This window comes from Tenebrio molitor, chromosome 9 (genome assembly GCF_963966145.1).
Source record: "Tenebrio molitor chromosome 9, icTenMoli1.1, whole genome shotgun sequence".
In the NCBI taxonomy this organism is placed as follows: domain Eukaryota; kingdom Metazoa; phylum Arthropoda; class Insecta; order Coleoptera; family Tenebrionidae; genus Tenebrio; species Tenebrio molitor.
Genome location: NC_091054.1, coordinates 6,939,220 through 6,960,946, shown reverse-complemented (window position 1 = coordinate 6,960,946; position 21,727 = coordinate 6,939,220). Strand labels below are relative to the sequence as shown.

The following is a 21,727-nucleotide window of genomic DNA, read 5'->3' as shown; positions in this document are numbered from 1 at the left end:
CGTGTCGTTCGGATTAATCTCGTGTGCTACCACGGAGTGTCCGGATAATGTCGGAGTAGATGCGTCGGCATCGGATCAAAGGGCCGGCAGCGTGCCAGAGGACACATCACAATGATAATGGTGGTCCTGACGTAGCGAGCGTGCCGGTGCACCGCCCTCAAATTACCGCCGGGACATCTGGCGATACCATCTCGCGGACCCACCGGTTCACTTGGAGGACCGCGTGTATCTGCACCGCTCCGGGCCCGATAAACGAACAGCTACGCCTCCTTTTCTTCGCGTTTTTTGCGCCTCACCAGAGGCGGAGATCTCGACGACTTCCCCGTGCAGATACAGATATATTATGTATGGTGAGCGGACGGTAATGGAGCGTGAATACGGAGATAATTTGGTAGCTCTCAGGGGAATTACACCTTTGTACGGATTCGGGTTTTTACGAAACGGTCCAATAACGTCCGATCGGGACGTGAATGTGGGAAGTTAAAAGAACAGACTACGGGACGGACTTTCTGAATGTCAGAAAACATGCTTGATCATATTTCGTCTTGGAAGGATTTGTAGAGTTTAAAAAAAAATATTTTAAAAATTCTCCCATTCTCTTAATTTCGATATATACAGGGTGTATCTGAAATACGTGTGTTAATTTTAACCAGTGGAAGAACTTCCCAATTTATAAACTTTTTCTCTATAATAATTTCCAAAATTTGTAAAAGTTTTCCAAGACTTTGTGCCCCCCAATTTTCACCAAACGAGTCGTTTTGTATGATTAACTAGTCTCTATTTTTTTTTCATCATGAGCATTTTAATTTTGGTTATTTAATTTTTTCTATAACAATGTAACTTTTTTGGCAAGGCTTCATTTCTATCACAACAGAAAATTTTCGTTCTTACCCATAGGCGGGTATACATTTTCATGGCCAATTTATTCCAAATTTTAAGTCAATTTGTAACCCTTGTTCGTAAAAAATTCAAATACCATTTGGTCTTGTAATTAGATTTAAGCAATATGTGTTTGGTTTTAGCTAAGCATGACTTCTTGCGAAACATTTGAATTATTTATTATTAGTCAGGTCGTTGGATAAATTATATTGGTTTAGAGGAAAATGCTTAACAATTTTTTATTAAAAGATTAAACGTCAAATGACTTTTGTCGATTAACTCGTTCTAGTTAAAATTCAAACATTCAAGCATTCATCCTAAACTTTTAAGGCGTAATTTATTTATTTTTTAAACCTCCCAGTTCTAGACAAAAATTAAAAATACTTTTAACTTTATGATAATGAAGTTGTATTTTGCTAACATTTTAATTAATTTTGAACTACACATGTGGCTCTTGAAAGTCTTAAATTGGATTAAGTTGCTTTAAAATTAACATTTTACGTTTAGATAAATAATTTTGTGAATCGTTTTCAAGGAATACGTTGCCTAGCCACGACAATGAGTTTAAATTCTATGGCATTGTTTCATTAAGAGACAATAAAATCACTTTAATTTTACCATTAACGTATCTAGTGACAATGCAGTTCTAATTTACAACTATTACTTAATACAGTCATAAAAGTGAAAAAATGTATGGTTAATTTTAACGGTAAATTAAACTGATAGAGTCTATTGTACATATGACAGTGGTAACGAACCGCAACAAACATCTTTAGATCGGATTAAGTTGGTGTTTTAATGTTCGACTAATAATAAATTTAAATTTTAATCCAATAAATGGTTTGGCTTTCTGTTTCGTAATACATACGTACTCGTATTAGGGTAATAATTACGATTTCTTTTTATTTATAAACCATTTTCCATAAATTCAAAATTCTTTCCTCCAACATATTTATGTTACGAGAAACCTCTTTTGTCTAAACCCAATCAATTTTAATAATAATCTTATAGATAATACTCGTGATTCTTCTTACTGTTATTATTATTTACCTTTGGAATAAATACACACATGATTAAAATTTATCTTTACTTTCATTTTCTTTTCTTTTCCATTCTTGGGTATTTTCCCCTCTATTTTTTGCCGCTATCTTTAAATTGAGTGAAATATTCCCGTACAAATTTATTTTACGCTGTTTCATTTCATCATTTCTTTCACTTCATTTACTCCTCTTGCCGCAATAGTTATATTTCTCCATATATGCCAACGACCACTTTTTTGCTCCTGTCACTGCAAATTTATGAGACCTTCGTCCTGCTTTATCGAAGAAAATTCCTCCAAATTGTCGTTTGTACCGTTGTTTAGGTCGAAGTTACGTCGTAAACAACGCAAAATTAAATACCTTAGAACTGTGTCGTAGGTATTCTTATTATTGTCATCCATCTTGCACATTTAATTAATAAAGACAAATAAAATTCTCATTGTTTTGTACTAGATAGATAAGAATGAATGAACTAGAACGCTCGCTTTTCTTACCTTGATGAGTCTCTCTCGAATTTCCCAGGAAAATATCGTCGGGTTCTCCTTTTTCATTTGTTCTATGCGGAGTTCGACTTCCGGTGTAGCGACTCGCGGTTTCGAACCACCAATCACTCCGGGTCTGATGCTGCCGGTTTCTTGGTAGCGGTTCAAAATTTTCGAAACGCAACCGTGAGACACCCTCAATTGTCTCGATATGACGCAGGGTCTGATACCAGCAGCTGCCATTTCGACGATTTTCAGTCGGATGTGGTTGGGCAAAGGACGTCCGTTGATGAAGACACCGCCTAATTGGTTGACACGTCCTTGACCTGGCGGAACAGAGGACACGTTGTGATATGCGCCATCAAATAAGAGACAAAAGGTGCCCAGATCGCGGAAACTTCTGTCTAAAACTTTATAATTATGTTTGTAACCGATTGCAAGATATTTTTTCGTGTTCGTTTCCCGAGCTCGTACATAACGTGAAAACTGGTATATAACTAAATATATAAACTTTTCAGTTTATATACATACCTAACTTGACATCTGTCAAAGATGACCACAAAATTGACAATTAATTAATGTTTTTTAAGACTTTGCCCAAACGAACACGAAAAACGTTATTCAATATTCGTGCGCTGTCACTTTTTAGGTATGAGGCTGATATTTGAAGCACGAGGCGGTAGCCGAGTGCTGAAAAACAAGCCGAAGTAATCTGACTACGCTACTCATATGGAAATAACTATTTCCGAATCGGAATACAGGTTATTACTTGCAGCTTATAACTTGGTACTGTATTTAGTGATTTACTTAAAAATATTCGTACTTGTTTATGAACAAATTTGGAAATTTATTTGTTACTTTAGTAGCGAAGAATGCTGTGCCGTATTTTTATTTCAAAAATAGCCGCGGTGAAAAGGGCTGTTTTAACTAGCAGGTTTCGAATTTTCCGAAGATTAATAAAAACAGGGACCGCAAATAATTTATTGATTATCCAATTTATCCCGAGGCTCTAAACAAGAAACGTCTCCTGGGAAATGTTCTATTAGGCTCGAGTTTCAGGGGTCTTTTTGTGGTTCCGTAGCAAGAGATATTTCTCTGTGTAATGAAGTCGAATGACGTGTGATTGATAGAACTAAATCAAACATACAGGAACTTTGTCCCAGTTATGTTTGAAGTAACTGGAGCAGAAGTGGGAAGGGGTGTTTAGTCTAATTTTGGTTACATCATGATCAAAGGGACTAACTTATCAAACTCTTATTAAGACGGTCTAAAACTAAAATTACTGTCTGTAATACCTGAAATGTTTTCTTTATTGTTGAGGTTGTACAAATAGCAGGTTAGGTGTTAGAACACTAGAAATAACAATAAAAGTTATATTTTCAGTTATATTGTGTTATTTGGGAAATTTAAAGTTAAAAGAAAGGGGCTTTATCAAGTAAATGTTGCTCAGTTCAAATAACACTACATTGTGAGCGAGATACATGTGGATACTTCTTACGGGGCTAAAATTAAATGTTTTCGAATAAATGGAGTGATATTAATTTTAGAATATTATTTTCAAAATATCATGAAATTGATCTACTCTTAGGTTTGCTAGGTCCGATTCAGAATGCCTCCAAAAGAGGAGCAGCGACAGCATTTGACACTGTCATTAGATGTTTAATGACAGTTTGAAAATTAATTTTTATTTTCGCACCTAGGCTACTTTCCCCAAAATCTTGGTGTTGGTGGTGAAGGGTAAGGTGAATGATTTCATTAAGATATCAATGGAATAGAAAAAAGATAGCAAGGCCACCGAATCGTAAATATGACGGTAGATCATTGTCGGAATCTAAAAATGAATTTGCAGACAGGTGAAAAAAGTAGTATAAAAACACTTAAGAAAAAATATACATCATAAAGGCATTGTTAAATGTTGACACTGACCAATGTTAATTAAATAAAAATACTGCAGTTATTGAGGTATGTTATTTTTTGTCTAATTGTTTCCAATCCTTGCGTGGTAGAAAAAAAACAAGGCACTTGGGCATTTTGTAAGTATGTACCTATTTATAAAAGAGGCTAACATAACCATAAATTTAAAATCCGATTCACAAAATCAAATTTTGCATTATGTTTGTGAAGAATTTTTAAGTTTATTAATTATTATTCTATTAAAAGATCCTAGCTATAATTTTTTTTAAATTAAATTAAAGTGTAAAATATGTTATTTACTTGGCATGGGTATGCAAAATCGAGGAATACAAAATAAAACATTAATGCAAATTTATGTATGATTTGACTCACAAGGTAGTTTTGTCGGAAATTATCTAATTGCACTATCAATCTATGACTCAAATCTGCCCGAAGAAATATGATTAGAAATAAAAGCACAGCCTATTTTCACGCAACTTGACCAATTAATCATCACTCGTAGATAAATCAGGAAGAAAGAAAAGTCTTGAGAGTGCATTCATTAAGCGCTGACAGAAACCCTGCGACGGCAGTTGACATTGACATTTTGAACGTGATCGACAATAGCGTCGGGTTTTTATCTTGCGCATTTTTATGTGGACGTGTAATAAAGAAGAAAACAGAATCTCAAGGGCACAAAAGACCATAATGGTCGCTCATTACCAAGAGGCGAAGAGTTTCTTCACCGTGCCTGATTAAATGGGTTATATACCTGGGAATAATCGGTCAAAACGGTAGCCCGTCCGAGGCACCTCTTCACGAAGAACCTTAATGATAATTTAATCACATTTGCAGGGGTGGGCTTGAGTAATTTGGAAGGCCATATCGAATCCCGACTACTATAATTTGTTGAGATTGCTGATTTTGCCCGAGGCAGCGGTCAGAGTGATAGATGAACTGCCTCGGCCGCCTCTACCTTTATTAATTATGTTATTTTTACAATCAAATCTATTTCCGACGAATCCGGGGCGGTTTATTGAAATCCGCCGCTGACGGACTCACCTTGAAACGGGTATCCGCCAAAGATGGGTCTCATATCCATAATTGTCCCCGTTCGATATTAGTCTACATGTTCAGGAAACTTTCATTTTGCACATTTTTCCGCCCTAGTCCACCAAACTCCCATCCACTAAAACAACACTGTACGAACTGAATTACGACCAACAATCATTCACATTGTGTACGGGGCGAGAAAAAAAATCATTTACCATCTGGTAGTAAAATGAGTTGGTGCACTATTGGTCAAAAAGCTTCATATGTTTCTATTGTAATCACGGGAAGGAAGGTTTGATGGCATCGGAGCCTACCATCGAGGGTGTTTTTCGACAAAAATAAGCATGAAACCTATTGCCGTGCCGAGCAAACCGATTTTATATATGGGAGGGTCCACAAAGCGGCATTGTGAGGCTTGAATGGGAGGTACTTGCTGCGAGTACTGCCTTACAACGGCGATATATTGGCGAGGAAAGTATTAAATTATTTTTACGTCGGCACATTTGCCTGATGTCTGCAGGAAAACACGCACGGGGAAATTGCTTTTAAAATGGCTACTACGGGCCGCACCCAGATCCCATCGCCGTACCTCCTTTATGTGTTCGTTATGTACGTTCACATAATGGTACACATAAAAATAAAAGTGATGTTCGAATTTGGTGTGTTGCCACCAAACGGTAGAAAAGTCCTCAAAGAAGCATGTCGAATTTTTTACGGTAAGATGCCGACCGGATCTTTTGTCCGCCGATTTTAGGACCACCTGGATATTTTACCACATTTCGTTGGATGGTGGTGGGTCGATTCAGTGGTGTTTTTGCACTACCAAAAGAATTATGGGCTCTCACGAGATTTATGAATTATTCAATTACGACAGAAAATTCAGTATATTTTTTACATTATATTTTGAGTGTATTGTAGAATCGTTACGTAAATAAACGGTAAGTAAAGTAGACGATTATTGTTGTCAACATAAATATGACGATTTGTATTTTTTGAAGTAATTAATTCCATATTATCCTTTCATATATCTTAATTGATAGTTGTTTAGTTATATCTACATATAATTTGGATACAATTTAATCTTGATCTTTTTACTATGCCTCATATTTTATTTGACTACTTCATTCTTGCAAAACTTTTTTTTTAATTACCTCACTAAGAAGTAGACATTTCCTCGCTTGTTTTAAGGTCGAAAGTATGAAATTCTCTCGAAAGGGAGTAAAAAATAAAAATGTCAGGTTAAAGTTTCTCGAAAATTCATGAAAACATCAATTTTTTTTCATTAACATTAATCTTACAACATAAAAAAAATTGATTGCAGATATTTTCCTTTCGCCACATCTCTCCTTAACATTGAAGACAATTTTACCATTTTTTAGTTTCCTGAAAAATAATGCGGTAGACATTTTACATCGCTCGGTTTTTGTTAAAACACTCCCGCTTCGCGTTCGTGTTTCAATCCAAAAATCTCGCGCTGTAAAATGTAGCCTACCGCATTTGTAATCTTAATAACTATTTTCTGTTCCTACACATCCAAAAAACAATAAATCACATATTTTACTAACTCTTCTCTATAACAGCGTTAAAGAAATGCATATTAAAGACTGGTAGAAAATTGCGTCTAATAATAAATATGTAATAATAATCATTACCTTACTGAAGCTGTAGGTGGTGGTTTATAAAAGCCATACTAGTCATCTTCATCCCAGCAAGGGGTTTTATTATACTCTTGGAGTATCAGAGATGACATAATGATCCTCTTAAAAAACATATGAAATCAGTAGATTTTTATTATAGGTAGGTATAAATTAGTTACATTAATTACTTTATCACGCGGATAACCGTGAGTATTTACCTATACAAGTATCGAGCGATCAAACTAATTTGTAATCGAGTCGTCCATGGATTTGAATCCGTATGTCTTTTGCGATTGATATGTCGAGATCTAATCTGCGTTTCCAGCTGTGTTTATTGGAACGTAAAGTTCAAGTAACGACATACGATTTCGGATTCATGGATAACTAGATTACAAATTATTTTGATCGCTCTTTATACTGGGTGTCCCAAAATTCGCGGAACAACTTAGCAAAATGTTGTTAAGTAGTCATTAAAATATCAGGTAAAAATGTTTAAAAAATCAATCTTCGTTTTTGTAGAAGATATGGACCCATTTGTTACACTAAATGTGGCAACATTTAAAAACACTCTATGTAGGTATCCCAATAGTCTGCAAATATTTCATTTTTGTTTTATCCATGCAAGTGAGAGAGAAAAATCAAAGCCATGTTGCCGTACGTTATTTTAGGTAAAACGGATATAAAATTACTATTTGGAAATGCTGGAAGTAATGAAGAAAATACTTGCAAACCTGATCACAGTCGTTCAGAATTATTATGCCACTGGCTAGTAAAAGATAAATAGTCAAAATCTTTTTTTATATTTAAAATAAATGAGATCAAAGCTGCACCTTTTGAGCGCCCATATCAAATTCAAATTTAAGAGGTATAGAATGTTACAATTAAATACAAATAAGTACAAATGAAGTGAAAGCAAATTACTACCGAAGTTTTAAAGTAAATTAACATTAAAGGCAAAAGCCAATAAAGTATTGTTCAATTGTAAAAATATTTGTTTGGTAGGTAGAAATGATAAAATATTGAATAAAAGAAGTTTAGTCTTTATTTTAGTTTAGTCTTAACTTTTTGTTTTGACAAATAAATACGTATCGTTTCTTAAAAAACGATATGCTTAATGTCCTTAAAAAGAAATAAAAAATTACCCTTTACTTTTGACAATAAAATTAATTATATTATATAACTATTTTAATCTGTGGTTTCCTTATGACATAGATCTATAACATTTGTAATAAGACACATAAGACATTATGATTTACACGAAAACATTTTAAGCGTATTAAACAATTCAGAATTTTGTTTTAATTTAGAATGGATTCCTTTTATTTATAGCATTACATAAAATACTAATCTGGCTTGTAAATGATATTTGGAAAATTTAAATTTAATATCTACAATCCTCAACGAATTGTTACGGTTTCAGATTTCAGAGAATCGTAACAAAAATTAAACTGATTTTATCTTCAAGCGGTCGAAAATTGCGCCTTTGTATATCTCTATAGAAACGGTTGAAGTGGCTTTTTTTTTTGTAACCTTACTTGAAACACTTCAAATCCTAGGAATTGCAATGTCTACAGGCGGCTCGATCGAGTCAAATGTAAGGTCATTTGAAGCATTTCTTAATTAATAATTAACTTATCCTACAAAAAAGCGAAATACCGAAATTATTACCCAATATTTAAGCGGTTCCATTGTGGTGTACCACGAGTCGCCCATGTGCACGAATGACAGATGTCAACAAAATAAAAAATAGCAAGATGGCCGTTTAACGTTAAAAAGTAAACTTTAAACTTTAGTAGACTTTAAGTCCTAGACTGTGAAACAAATTTATTGAACCTTCAGATGATAATAATACTGCAACAAGAGAACTAGGAATTACTGGCGCCTTAAAATTTGAAAATTGTAAGTTTGAAAATTGTCATTTTACCAAAAGAAAATAAATAAGTTCATGTTCGATTTTTTTTGTAATCCGCTTAACGATAAAATGGTATGCATATATCATTCAGTGTAGAAGGTTTTTTGTGCTTAGCCCAGTTGTGCCCTCGACTTCGTCTCGGTGTTCACACTCTGGGTTTAGCATAAAAAGACTAACTTCTACTCTTAATGATTTAATTGTTTAAATGGGAAGGATACTATTTAATGCAGGAGGAGATGGTCACAAGGAAGAGAAAATCCATGTATTTTGTTCACTAAAACAACTGAGAGCGACCAATACTTTTTCTTTAATTTAAAAGATGCTGATTTTAGAAAGAGGTAGCAGTTTTCTTTTTGCTTCCTCATTACATAAAGAAATGGAAATATGGTTAGGGTGATAGGGTCGAAAAATCGTGTTCGAGACATGGTCAAATTTTGGTTGTATTTCTATTCTCAAAACAAAGAAAATTTTTCTTTTAGCAAAATGTTTGTCTCACTAAGGGCTTTGGGCCTATTTGGTGTAAATCGGATCAGTGGTTTTGGAAATTTTGTAAATATTTGCAATTTTCTGCAATATTTTCGTTCACGATAACTTTTAGAAAAATGTAGCGAGTGCGCAAATCCGCCGAGTAAAAAAAAAATACTTTACTAACGAGTTGCATACAAAATTTTTTTGACGGCCGTAAGTTTAGATAACAATTTTTTCGACACTCAAAATTTGAAAATTTTCTCCTGTGTGAACCCGTGGACCTCTAAAACGCTCGTTTTACTCGCGTTTTAAATTGGCCCACTCATGCCAAAAAATTCCCAATTTACATATGAACTCGTTAAAAAAACTACTAATTATGAATGAAAAATTTTATAATTGCGTTAAAAAATGAAGCGCTATGGCACTTTTTTAACGCTTCTTGACCGATTCAAAAATCACATATTTTATGAACGCAAACGAATGAAAAAACTTCCACTTTTGGCATTTTATTCTATCATCCTGTAAAGTTCGTTGTCCATAATAAAAAATTTATACTTAATTGATAAACATTGTCAAAATGTATGGAACGCCGCGGCAAGATACAGCAGATAAAGAATATCATTCTACCAAAGAGGTATTTTTCACTAAAATTTTATCATTTTGTTAAATCCATAGATCGATCAAATTTAAGATTTTGAAGCATTTACATCAACTAAATTAAGAGGATTATCGATGTTTATAAAAGAAATAAAGATTTGATTTAGTGGGAAAGAGCTCTTGGATGGACCCTCCGGTCACTTTAATTCCTGTTCCACGACCCATTCATCTCCATACATCCACCCGATATCACAACGTTGAGCAAGGTCTCATAATTAACCGATTATAAATTGCACTTGTCCAACCCCTCTTCAATGTTTCAACCACTTCTCAAACCAATTAAGCAACACCGTGTTGAACCAGGTCCGGAGTCGAGGGAAAATTTCGAAAGGCACCTACACAAATCCACCGAACAAATCAAATCGCTATCTATCCTGTCGTTGTTTACGTCGAGGCGTTGCCTTCGTTTCCTTTAGACGAGCTTTATCGCACCCTTGATCATCGGTAAGCTTTGAAAATTGTGATGTACAGTCCTGTGCTTCCAGGGCGGTATTCTCTTTACCGGTCATTGTGCGCCGGCTGAATGCATGTTTAACTCATTCTGGCGGCGTCCAACAATAGCCATAATGCGACCGCTTTACTGTTAAATATATTGAAAATCATGTCGTCATATAAATAACATAATTTTGTTTATTATTTTGTTGTGTCGTTCTTGTCCGCGGACTCAATGCCGGAGGGACATAGGCGGCGGCCATACATCAACTTAACGGGGTTTTTTACCGAAAATTTGCACGAACGACCAAGGAGCGGTTATGATGATTGGCTTCTTGAACTGTTTTTTTTTTATTTTTTAAATTCGCTAACATTTTGACTAGCAAGTGAGTGGAAAGCGAAAAGGGTGTACCATCACGCATAATGTTGACAATAATAATAAAAATATTATGCACGTCCAGAATATAAGTTCCGATTGGACATAAATATTTCAAGAATAAATGTTTTGAAAATATTTATTTTTAATGATTAGCGTAGGTACAGTAGGTACAGTTTACCTTTTAACACAATCGCCTTGTCAGTTGAAGTTTGTCTATGCCGCTCTCGTAGAAATCTCGTCCGAATTACCTTATCATGCACCTCCGTTTTAACTTCTTTATCGGTGTTAAATCGCTGACCTGTGAAAAGTCTCTTCATGTGAAGAAACAGATGCTAGCCGGACGGTGTTATACGCAGGATGTTCTAAAAATTCCCATTTGAATTTCTGCAACAGGTATATGCAGTTTTGCATTTTCGTGCAACAAAACAACTCCGGAGCTAGATGGCACTAATCACCGATCACCGTACATACTTCACAACTAGATGCATTACTCATTTTGAAATAACCTGATGCATCGACCAATACTTCCTTTTAACTTGTGTAAAACTTATGGGCAATCTGAACTTCCGAATGTGCCTCGTTTATTAAATGCAATTTCTTATAATGGAAAATAAATATTTTCGGTACTTATTGTTATTAACTATTTATAAAGTCACATGTTTTCAAAATAATGTACTTTCAAGTTTATATATTTGGATAGGGTAAGTCCGGGAGAGATGCCCCACAATTGGAAAAATATATTTTTTTCGAAAATGTTCAATTTTTATATCCAAAAAAAGCGATGTAGTGGATGGAGTAACGTTTATTTAAAGTTTATCAATACAAACAAGTTAAGCTATAACTCATATAACAAAAAAATAAATCATTTAAAAAAAATGTATTTTGCCATCTATCCCAACCTGTCAGGGATAGATGGCACAAACTAAAATCAATTGTTTTGTATAAACAGGAGCATACAAAAATGTCTTACGGCATCTTACGGCAATGCTTTCCATAATGTCCTTGAAGGAATATTGAATGTTTTAGAAGCTAAGTACATTTATTCCCATGTTATTTCTTATTGCTGCTATTGCACGTTGAAGGGCATCTTCCGACCAGGAACCTCTGGTAGAACCTGATTTTCTTATGTATTTGGTTGGCATTTGAAGCAAAAACATGAAAACAAATATTATGTCTCCCATATCACAAACATATTTATGATCATATTTCTGAATATTAGTGCATATCGTAAGCCATCTCACCCGAGTTACGTTGTGCCATCTATCCCAAAGAACGGGTGTGATGCCCCACCTTACATTAAAGAAACTATGCGTCCTAATGCTTTGAAATATAGCCCGTTACATAACCTTACATTAGCTTCTTAAATGTCAAAAACATTACCACTCTACCTAAATGCATTGACAAAATAGAAGCTTCAGGGTCAGTATCCAAATATTTTCAAGCCTACTTACAAAGTAATAAACATGATAACTTGCCTTACTTGAGGATTTTTCCACACCACACACCGCAACTTATTGTCACGTCAAACTAACTAATCACCTGTAATACATGTAGCCATATCTGTTAATACATAGCCGAGTTTAAGGCTTTTGCCATCTCTCCCGCTGGGGCAACTCCCCCGGAATTACCCTACGCTTAATTTTATTGTCATTATTTGGAAAAAACAAAACGAAACAAACAATGAACATTTTGCATACAGAAAGAATTTTCTACTATTTCAAGACTTTTAGGTAATACAGAATGTCCCAAAATTGGAGCACTAACTACTTACTACCTTATGGAGGATGTTTAAATGTACACACGCGGCCACCCAAAAGTGCACGATAGCTGGCGCAGAGTTCTCAATTTTTCCCTAGATTAAAACGGGACCTGTCCAGTGGCGTTTGTGATGAATGCATTTTTTTTATGACAAATGAAAAAAAATCAATTATTGCAATTAACGATAATATAATGTAAACAATGATATACTCGTACATCATTACCTTGCAATGTTGCCGTAGTGGATTTAAGATAATTTTTACGATTTCCAAAACTTCTAAATTTTCTAACATGCAGGGTTAGATATTGGTAGTGAATGATCTTGTAATTTGCGATAATATGTACGATTCAATGTAATTTTCATGACTATTCAATGAACCAAATCAATGATTAAAATAAAAATTTTCAAAGCTAGTTCGCAAATCTGCGTAACACATGATTTCATTGTTCAGTTAACTTGGTAAGAAAGTAATAATTTCCTTGAATAAAAATAATAATCAAGGATTGTTTAAAATATTCACCTCGACCACTAGTGGAATAGTCAGTTATATTTTCACTAGTGGAATATTCGCTGGAATTTTCTGTTGCTAGGCTACGAAAGTAAATATCTGCTATTTTATTGGTTAATACTTGAAAAATAACAGGTGAATTGAATAGTCTGTTGAATACAACTCGTAGTCAAAGATAGTAGAATATTTTTCCGATGGTATCACTTATGGTCATTACGCTTTCGAACACCATTCGTGCTACGCACTCATGGTGTTCATAAAGCGAATGACCATTCGTGAGACCACCACAAAAATATTCGACAATCTTTGACTACTCGTGGTATGTATTATAACTGACTATTCCATTCACCTGTCATTTGTTAAAAATGGACCAATAAAAACACAATTTTACACATTTGTTACCATGGTTTCAAAAAATTTGACCGAATATTCCCACTCGTGGAAATTGTATCGGTAATACCTACCTACCACTAGCGATGCCAGCGATAATTTTTAACAAATGAATGCAGCCTTGAGAATTGCTTCCAAATGGACTCACGTGTTGTTTTTTTTTGTTGTTCGATTTCTGCGTTAATTTCTTCTTCCGATTTGCTACCAAATTGCCAAAGTTGGTTCATGGAATAGTCCTCCGAATACAACTTGTAGTCCAAATTATGTAGACTATTTTTCAAACTGGTTTCACTCATTCAATTGTGCTTGGGAATCTCACTCGTGCTGACGCACTCGTGGATTCATTCCCAAGCACAATTAATAATTCGTGACCAGTTTGAAAAATAATAGACATAATTTGGACTACTCGTTTTATTATAAATGGCAATTTAATACATATATTTCGAAATAATTGACCTGAAAGTGCCACTTTCAAAGACCACCAAATCAGTAAATACATAATTCCAGTAGAATTTTTTTAACATTTTTCAGACGTTTACGGTAATCTCTTCTACACTGTAGTGCAGCGTTAGTGCGCCATTTTTGGGACAGATTATAATAATATGTACTCATATAATAATACGAAATTTTTATTTTTCATGGTTTCAAATCCTGTAGTGCATACTTGCGTGCTTCGGTTTTTCAAAAATATGCAGCAAAGTGATCCACTTAAAAAAGTAATAACCTTTAATAAAGGCACATTACACGAGAAAAATCTTGAAGAGCATATTGTAATACATACGAGTATGTACATACATATCTAATCATTTATGTTCAAATAAGATCAAAATATAAGATTGTGGTCCGCGCCGCCTAAAAATCAAAAGAAAATCCAGAAAATAAAAAAAAATATACAAAAAGCGTCGGTGCAGTCGACTCTAATGGCCTGGGGCGCAAGAATTTCTTGGGCGGGCCACTATTGTTAGTGTTGTTATTTCTTCGTTTTTTAATGTAGTTTGCAACTCTTTGTAGTAATATACCTACTTATAATAAAAATGTAGGAGATTTTAAGAGGTGTGATTCTTAATAAAAAATATTAGAATTACATAATAAGCATGATAAATAAGCGTCTCTATTGATGACCTGGCGCGTAGTAAAGGGGAATGGCAATATTCTGTGCCTGAATGCAAAGCACAGTTTCGACTTAGGTTTTCGAACAACATTGCACCACCACGTTCGCCAAATTGTCGACAGATTTCGCACAATGGGAAGTGTGATGAAGAGGAAATTCACTGCAAGGCAACAAACTGATCAAAATATCGTCGATCAAGTGGAAGAGCTCGTTGCAGAAAATCCTCATTCCTCGACACGTCGTATGTCTGCTCAAACAAATGGTCCCACACCAACGTCAGAAGGATTCTGAGCCGTCGTTTACACCTGCATCCAAACAAAGTATCTGTAGTCCAAGAAATCTTGTCGAGAAATCCCAACAGTCGAATGCAGTATTGCAACTTTTTTCAACAAAACTTAAACAACCATGACGTTCTCGATCTAAGTTTCTTTACGGACGAATCTTGCTTCAATTTAAGTGGTTATGTCAACAAACTAAATTACCGAACATGGTCTGTTGTCAATCCCTGCAATTTGCTTGGGGTTCCTTTACATGCTGTAAAGATAGGAATATGGTTAGCTGTATCCCGCCGTAGAATCATAGGGCCAACGATACAATCAATGGTCAACGTTATAGGCAACAATTGTTTAACCAATTTTTAGACCATGTGCATCCGGATGAATTTGAAAACGGTTACTTTTAGCAAGACGGAGCAACAGCTCATACTACTCGAGAAAATTTTCCTTCGTCGAGTTGTAAGCATGGGAACTTGGCCAGCAAGATCACCAAACCTCACCCCCTTTGACTTCTCAATATTTGACTTTCTTAAAACTGAGGTCTACAAAGAAAGGATCAACAATTTGCAAGAACTGATGCCACGGATTACGTTGAAATGCAACGAGATATACGAGTATTGCAGCACATTTTTAATAATATGAAACGTCGTGTAGATTTATGTATGCACCAAAGTGGTGGCCACTTTCAACACTTGTTGTAGCTTGCTTTTGTGTGCTTCCTTTCCATTTCAATCTCAACTGTGCATTCATATCATCCCTTCGCAATAAATCACATTTGGAATTTTGATGTATACAGGGTTATTCAAGAGATAGTCGTTTTGAATTTTTTTTGCCGCAACCAACAATACCGATAGCACTAACTACTAAATCAAATATAATATTTCTTTTAAATTAAAAATCAAAGTAAGTTGGATAGATTTGTTAGAAATGTCAGATTGACAGATAACCGATATTTCATAATTTGCAATGTGTATAATGGGTTGCGACAAAAAGAAATTCAGAAGTACCCCTCTCGTGAATAACCCTGTATGTATTTTGAGGTTAGGGTACTGCCTTCTTTTTTTTTTTTGTAGAGCGGCACTTCGTTTTTTTACAAAAGTAATGAAAAGGTAACTATAATCGTGTCAAAAATAAATTACCCCCTAGAATTCGAACTTTTAGGGAAATAACGTTTTTCATGTTGTGTGTAACTAGAATTTTCAAAAGTAATTTTGAAGGTTGGTTACTATGAATTGAAAGATTAAGTCCAACTAAATATGCCGCTAGAAACCAAAATTGATTGTGAAACTAAAAAACATCTATTACTTAGGGAGAAATAGAGCCATATGCAACTCTTACCAAGAATTCGCTGCCTTACGGTTACGATATCTTTTGTTTGTCACCAGAAACCACAGCCTCCAACCTAAGCAATTTTATGGAAACCTAGTAACGAATATCCCTAAATGCTAGGGAGTAATTTATTTTTGACACGATTATAGATGAAAATGTGGGTCGTTATTTTGAAATTAGTCTGGTCATATTTCAATCGTTTTATTCGTTTTGCTATTTAGGAAACAAAAAAATCGGACAATATTCATGTCGAATATGCAGAACAGATTATTAAAAAAAAAAGATTCAAATTATTATTGGCTAAAAAGAAACCTCAATAAAGCACCGCCAATAATATTTTTATTATTCACTTTGGTCATTCAGTCTTTCAGTTTTACCAACTTACTCAAGTAAAAAAAAAAATACATCGTTATCGTTTAAATCACGGTAAGCCATGTTAACTAAAATCGAATTTTCAGGCCGGTGCGTCAATTTCGACATCTTGCTTCATGTTTTCGTTGGGGACAACCACAACATAACACACATGTGACGCAATAATAAGCCCGAGTTTGATTGTCAGCCTGAAACATGATCCGCAAATAGAAAATAAATTATCCTAGTCGCGGCTCGAGTTTACGGATCCGCCCTGTAAATCTGCCTAAAAGCGTGTTCACAGTGCAGAGTCGAGGCGAAAGTTGAACGTGGCCGAACATAATAAAACACAATAAATGGCTGAGCGTTTGAGACCAAAAGAGCCGCTTTGGCCCGAGGCTGGCATTAATGTGTCGATGGGTTTAAGCCCCGTGTGCTTTGGGAGCCCTCAGGTCTCGCAACATATGTCGGGTTGTGACCCCATTAGATCCAGATTCCTTGAAAGACATCGAAACTGTTTCCGAAAATGATGAGGTGCCGCCCGCGTCTGTCGCTTTTCGACGACGAAAAAAAGTAAATAAAAGAAAAATCGTCGTGGGCTTCGTTGCAAAGCTTCGTAATTAAAAATCGTATTTTTATTATCGCTTGTTCGAGATTATTAAAAAATATTGCCGCATGGTCGTAATGGGAACACAAAGGGGCAAATTTTATGAAAAGCGCATGAATAATAATTTTATTGCTGCTATATGAATGATAAGTGATAAATTTTATTTAAAAAATTATCTAACAATTACCAATTCGAAAATTTACGAGGAATGATTTCATGACTGATTATTGGTATAATTGACAATTACAGACTGAAGTTGAAACATTCCTGGGCCAGAAAATTGGATTAGAACTTAATAAGGTTGTCTGTAGGCGCTCGAATTAATGAGAGTTCCCTGATGGTCAGATAATATTTCATGAATGGCAAAGGTAGATTCCAAATTTTAGCAGACAATACTTCGTAGGTACTGTTGTTGTTGTTTATCAACTGAGAAATATTTACTTGCACAAACTGAATTTCTTTTTTTCCTTTGAATGAATCTTTATATGCCATCAAGATCACCCAATTGTTTCTAGTAGAATTATTAAAACATTGCTCCATGAAAAATTTTTGAAGAAAACATTACTTTTCATTCTGTTTGCAATCGTGAAATTATCGTAAGCAACCTATACGAACGATTGTCCAAACTGCAACATTTGTCACTTGTAGGTAATTAAAACCCAAACAGATTAATTCTTATTCGATAAATGAGCTCGTGCTGTGCACTTGATGATCATCAGTGTCGATTTATTGTCACTAAATTGTTTCCTCACCACATTTCATGTCAATGAGAAATTTGGCAGGCTGATTATGATGATAATAGTACCTATTAAACACGAATAAGTCATTGGAAATATAATTTGCGATAAAGGACGAGTACGTAAGTAAATTGTTTTTTGTGTTAATTGTCCAATAAAATTAATTATGTTATTTTTATTTAATTTACATTCAGCAGGCGTCTCAAAAATATTCTTATATATTTATTACTGATAAAGAATCATTTAAGTAGAATACTAATAATAAATAAAATAAAATAAAATTTTATTTTATAATAATAATCTAAAATGATGTGGTAGTTGTCGCAGGTTATAATTCTAAGTATGTTTGATGCTTGTTTTAAATTGATGGAGAATGATAAAATATTGATATGATTGTTTCAATCGAATTAGTATTGTCAAAACTTTATACCGTATGTCCTCGGATTGAGTTCACAAGAGGAAACAATTTTTATTTTTGATTTTACGCAAAAACTTCAGAGGAATAACATTTTTTGCTTCATTTGAAACCCCCATTTCAGTTATTAAAAAGTCTTCTTCAACGCAGAGGAAGACTTAACATTAAAATAGTAGAACATGCAGAAAAAAATGTTTTACTTTTTTTTTGAAAAAATCAAACAATAATTGAATGTAAAAGTATTCTCTATCTATTAACTCTCCGCCGTTTTCTGCACATAATTCAACCCTACATCGAATTTCTTTAAAACTATTTGGAATTTCTTCGATTGTTAATGATGCTGCAGCGTTCCTTATGTGCCTTAGTTCTTCAGCACTATTAGGCAGGTCTTCACTATATTTTTTTTTTTTGCAAATTAGTCACTGATTCAGTTTTAAGAAACTTTTTTATAAGCTTCTGCACACCCATGCGTGATACATACGATTGTTGGGAAATTTTTCATTAAATTTTGTATTTATGTGTGGACGAAAACCGGTCCAACACTGGATTACAAAATACATTCTGTTCTAAAGACAATTCCACTCAGAAAATTTCAACCAATCAGCTTGTAGTATTTTGAATCATTGGACCAATTAGGAACGAATTACACCGATAATTTAGCATGGTCCTAAAATTATCGAAAAATTATCGCTGTAATCATCTCCACCTTCCAAAAATTATCGCTGTAATTTTCTCCTCCTTCCTCGAATTTTGATAAACTCATTTTTGGTCCACAGCAAAATTTTGGTTGTTTTCAACTACGTTAACTAACGCTTTGAGAGTCATAAGAATACGTATAAATTAAAAAAAATGTGTAAAATTTGAGAATGAAATTTTCCTTCGTGGAATTGTCATGCCGAATACAACTCGATGGTACGAAATTGCGGGAAATTTTTCTTCTTATTTTACTCGTATTTGTTTCTTAGACAATTTCCACTCGTTCGCTACGCTCACTTGTGGAAATTGTCGTCGAAACAAATACTCGGATAATGAGATCGAAAATTTCCGGCAATTTCGTACCCTCTCGTTGTATTACTAATGATAACATTTTGAAATTATTTCTAACAGTAATAACTAATAAGTTGTTTCCCAAAAAGCAAGGTCAACTATAATAAAATTTATACCTAGGTAACATGAAAATTAATCCAAATTTTAACAGAAAATGTTAATTTAAGAATGCAGTACTGCAATGCAATACTGAGATTTTAATAACGGAAATGGGAGTTTCAAATGAAGCAAAAAATGTTATTCCTCTGAAGTTTTTGCGTAAAATCGAAAATATATATTTTTTTCTCTTGTGAACTCAATTCGGGAGCATACGGTAGAGAAAATCATTAAACTCTAGTTTATTTATCTACTAATACATTTTAATTTTGTTTCAAAATTTTCGTTGATCATTATTTTTTGGAACAACGTTACAATATCGAAATTAAAAAATAAATATGGGTAGGTATACCTAGACATATTCATGTTTTATTAGAAATGAGAGAAACAATACATTTTTTAAATTTGATCAAATTAAATCTCGAATTCTCGAATGTCGGATATTCAAATATCCTCTACAATCTACACATACTTCATCAGATCGACAACAAATAAATGAATTCTCTTACAGGATCTCTTTGATTATTATTAACACAAATAATAATAAACACTCCTACAAAGTGTCTCTAAAAGAACGTATATCAAGTCTTGCGGAATTATACTGTTCGATAATTTGATTGTGTCGAACTACGTCGAGCCGTTGAAAACGTCAAATCAGATGTCAACAGTCAAATGTCAAATTATTATTAAATCTTAGCGTCAGTTGTGAATTCGACGTTTTACTTTTTTTTCTTGTAATTTTCTTCACTTTTTCTATATTCTAATTAATTTTCATCTTACAACAGTCTTTATTAAAAACCTGTCATTTTACATAACCTTTGTTTTTTTATTTGGTACCACCATATGCTATAAAGCGGCAAAAATTAAATATATGTATTCGAATTCCACAGGACTCTTGATATATGTTCTTTTGGGGACACTTTGTGCAATTTCTCATTGTGAAAAAAGGAAAACATTTTCAGTGAAAAAGTAGGGGAAAAATGATAACATGAATTTTTTAAAAACAGAAGCTCGAACGTTCAAAAGTTTCATACATTTTAGAGGAAAATGTATTTCGCTATCTCCTATGTCTAGTTTATAGTAGTTTACATACCGAGTGTTTCATTCCTGTCGAGAGCTAAGATAGTTTACCAAGGCGTAGCCGAGGTAAACTAATGCTCGAGACAGAAAAGAAACACATTCCCCCCGAGGTTTGTATACTATTTTATTCGGAATCATTACATTTTTAGCAAATATACAATTAATTTGATGCAGTTTCATTTCTACTGTTTTTCTACTTTCAGTAAGTACGCCACTGGAACCTTATAATAGGGCGGAAAGTGGCCTATTACTGACCAAGAGAAGGAAGTAAAGATAAAAAGGAATGGTTAACTTTCCGCCCTCGTATAAGGTTTAGGAATATGCATATTACAATACGATTCCGAATAAAATTATTAATACTTATTTAAGAATGTAATTTGATGATGTTTTTTATAAATCTCGATTGAAATGCACATTTACTTATTTTCTGAAGACTTTCTATGGGAAAGTTAAAGATATGATTATTTGTAGAGTTTTTGTATTTTGCGGTACTTAGGGTAGGTTACCTTTGTTTATTTTTATCAAAATGTAACTTCTTTAGTTTGAGGCAAAAAAGGAAGTAAGTACCTCCGTCCTCATTTATACTCGAAGAATTTATACTCGTAACGGTAACTAATAGGTATATTAAAATAGGCAATCTTATTGACTCCAGCAAAGAAGACAACAATTTTTTTTCCCTTATTGGTTTAATGCTTTTCTTATTTTTTCATTATACCTATACTTACTTATCATGGAAAAGCAACACCCAGAAATAGTGAATATATTTTGATGAAACTCGGTACAATAATTAGGTGTTAACTAAAAATAAAATGATGATAATTTGAAAGAAATACGTGAAGAAAATTCCCGTATCTTTTATATTTTCATGCGGCATCATCTCACCAAATATTCAATCATTGTTATAGAATTAATTTTTTATTTTGTGTATAAACACTTTAGATATCGTGTAACCAACAAAATTTGTAATCGATTCAGTCTTGAGGACAAAGCCATACGAGTCTGATTGATTGATTGTGGCATCAAAAGTTAAGTGATTGGAAGACATTAACACAATTAATTTTAATTACTAAAAATTTGATATACGAGTACTTGGGCCCGGTTGTATAAAGCGATGTTAAGTTTGTTATTAAAGTTAACATAATGTCAAGCGATCTGATTGCGGGAATATTTAACATTGGATTTGAATCAGC

General features: G+C 33.9%; 1 protein-coding gene across 2 annotated transcripts in view; it reads right to left on the bottom strand.

Moving 5' to 3' along the window:
* LOC138138772 (protein gooseberry-neuro-like) overlaps positions 1 to 21,727 on the bottom strand; it is a 74,158-nt gene that overhangs the window by 23,152 nt on the left and 29,279 nt on the right. Inside the window, exons 1-2 of one of the 2 annotated variants that reach the window (XM_069058820.1) lie at positions 5,357 to 5,643; positions 2,414 to 2,727 (exon numbers count right to left, since the gene is read on the bottom strand). In XM_069058820.1, coding sequence (XP_068914921.1) covers positions 2,414 to 2,727; positions 5,357 to 5,396 — 354 coding nt within the window. In that variant the 5' untranslated portion in view covers positions 5,397 to 5,643. Of the gene's footprint in view, positions 1 to 2,413; positions 2,728 to 5,356; positions 5,644 to 21,727 lie in introns of those variants that run through there. The other variant, XM_069058821.1, reaches the window with a different exon arrangement.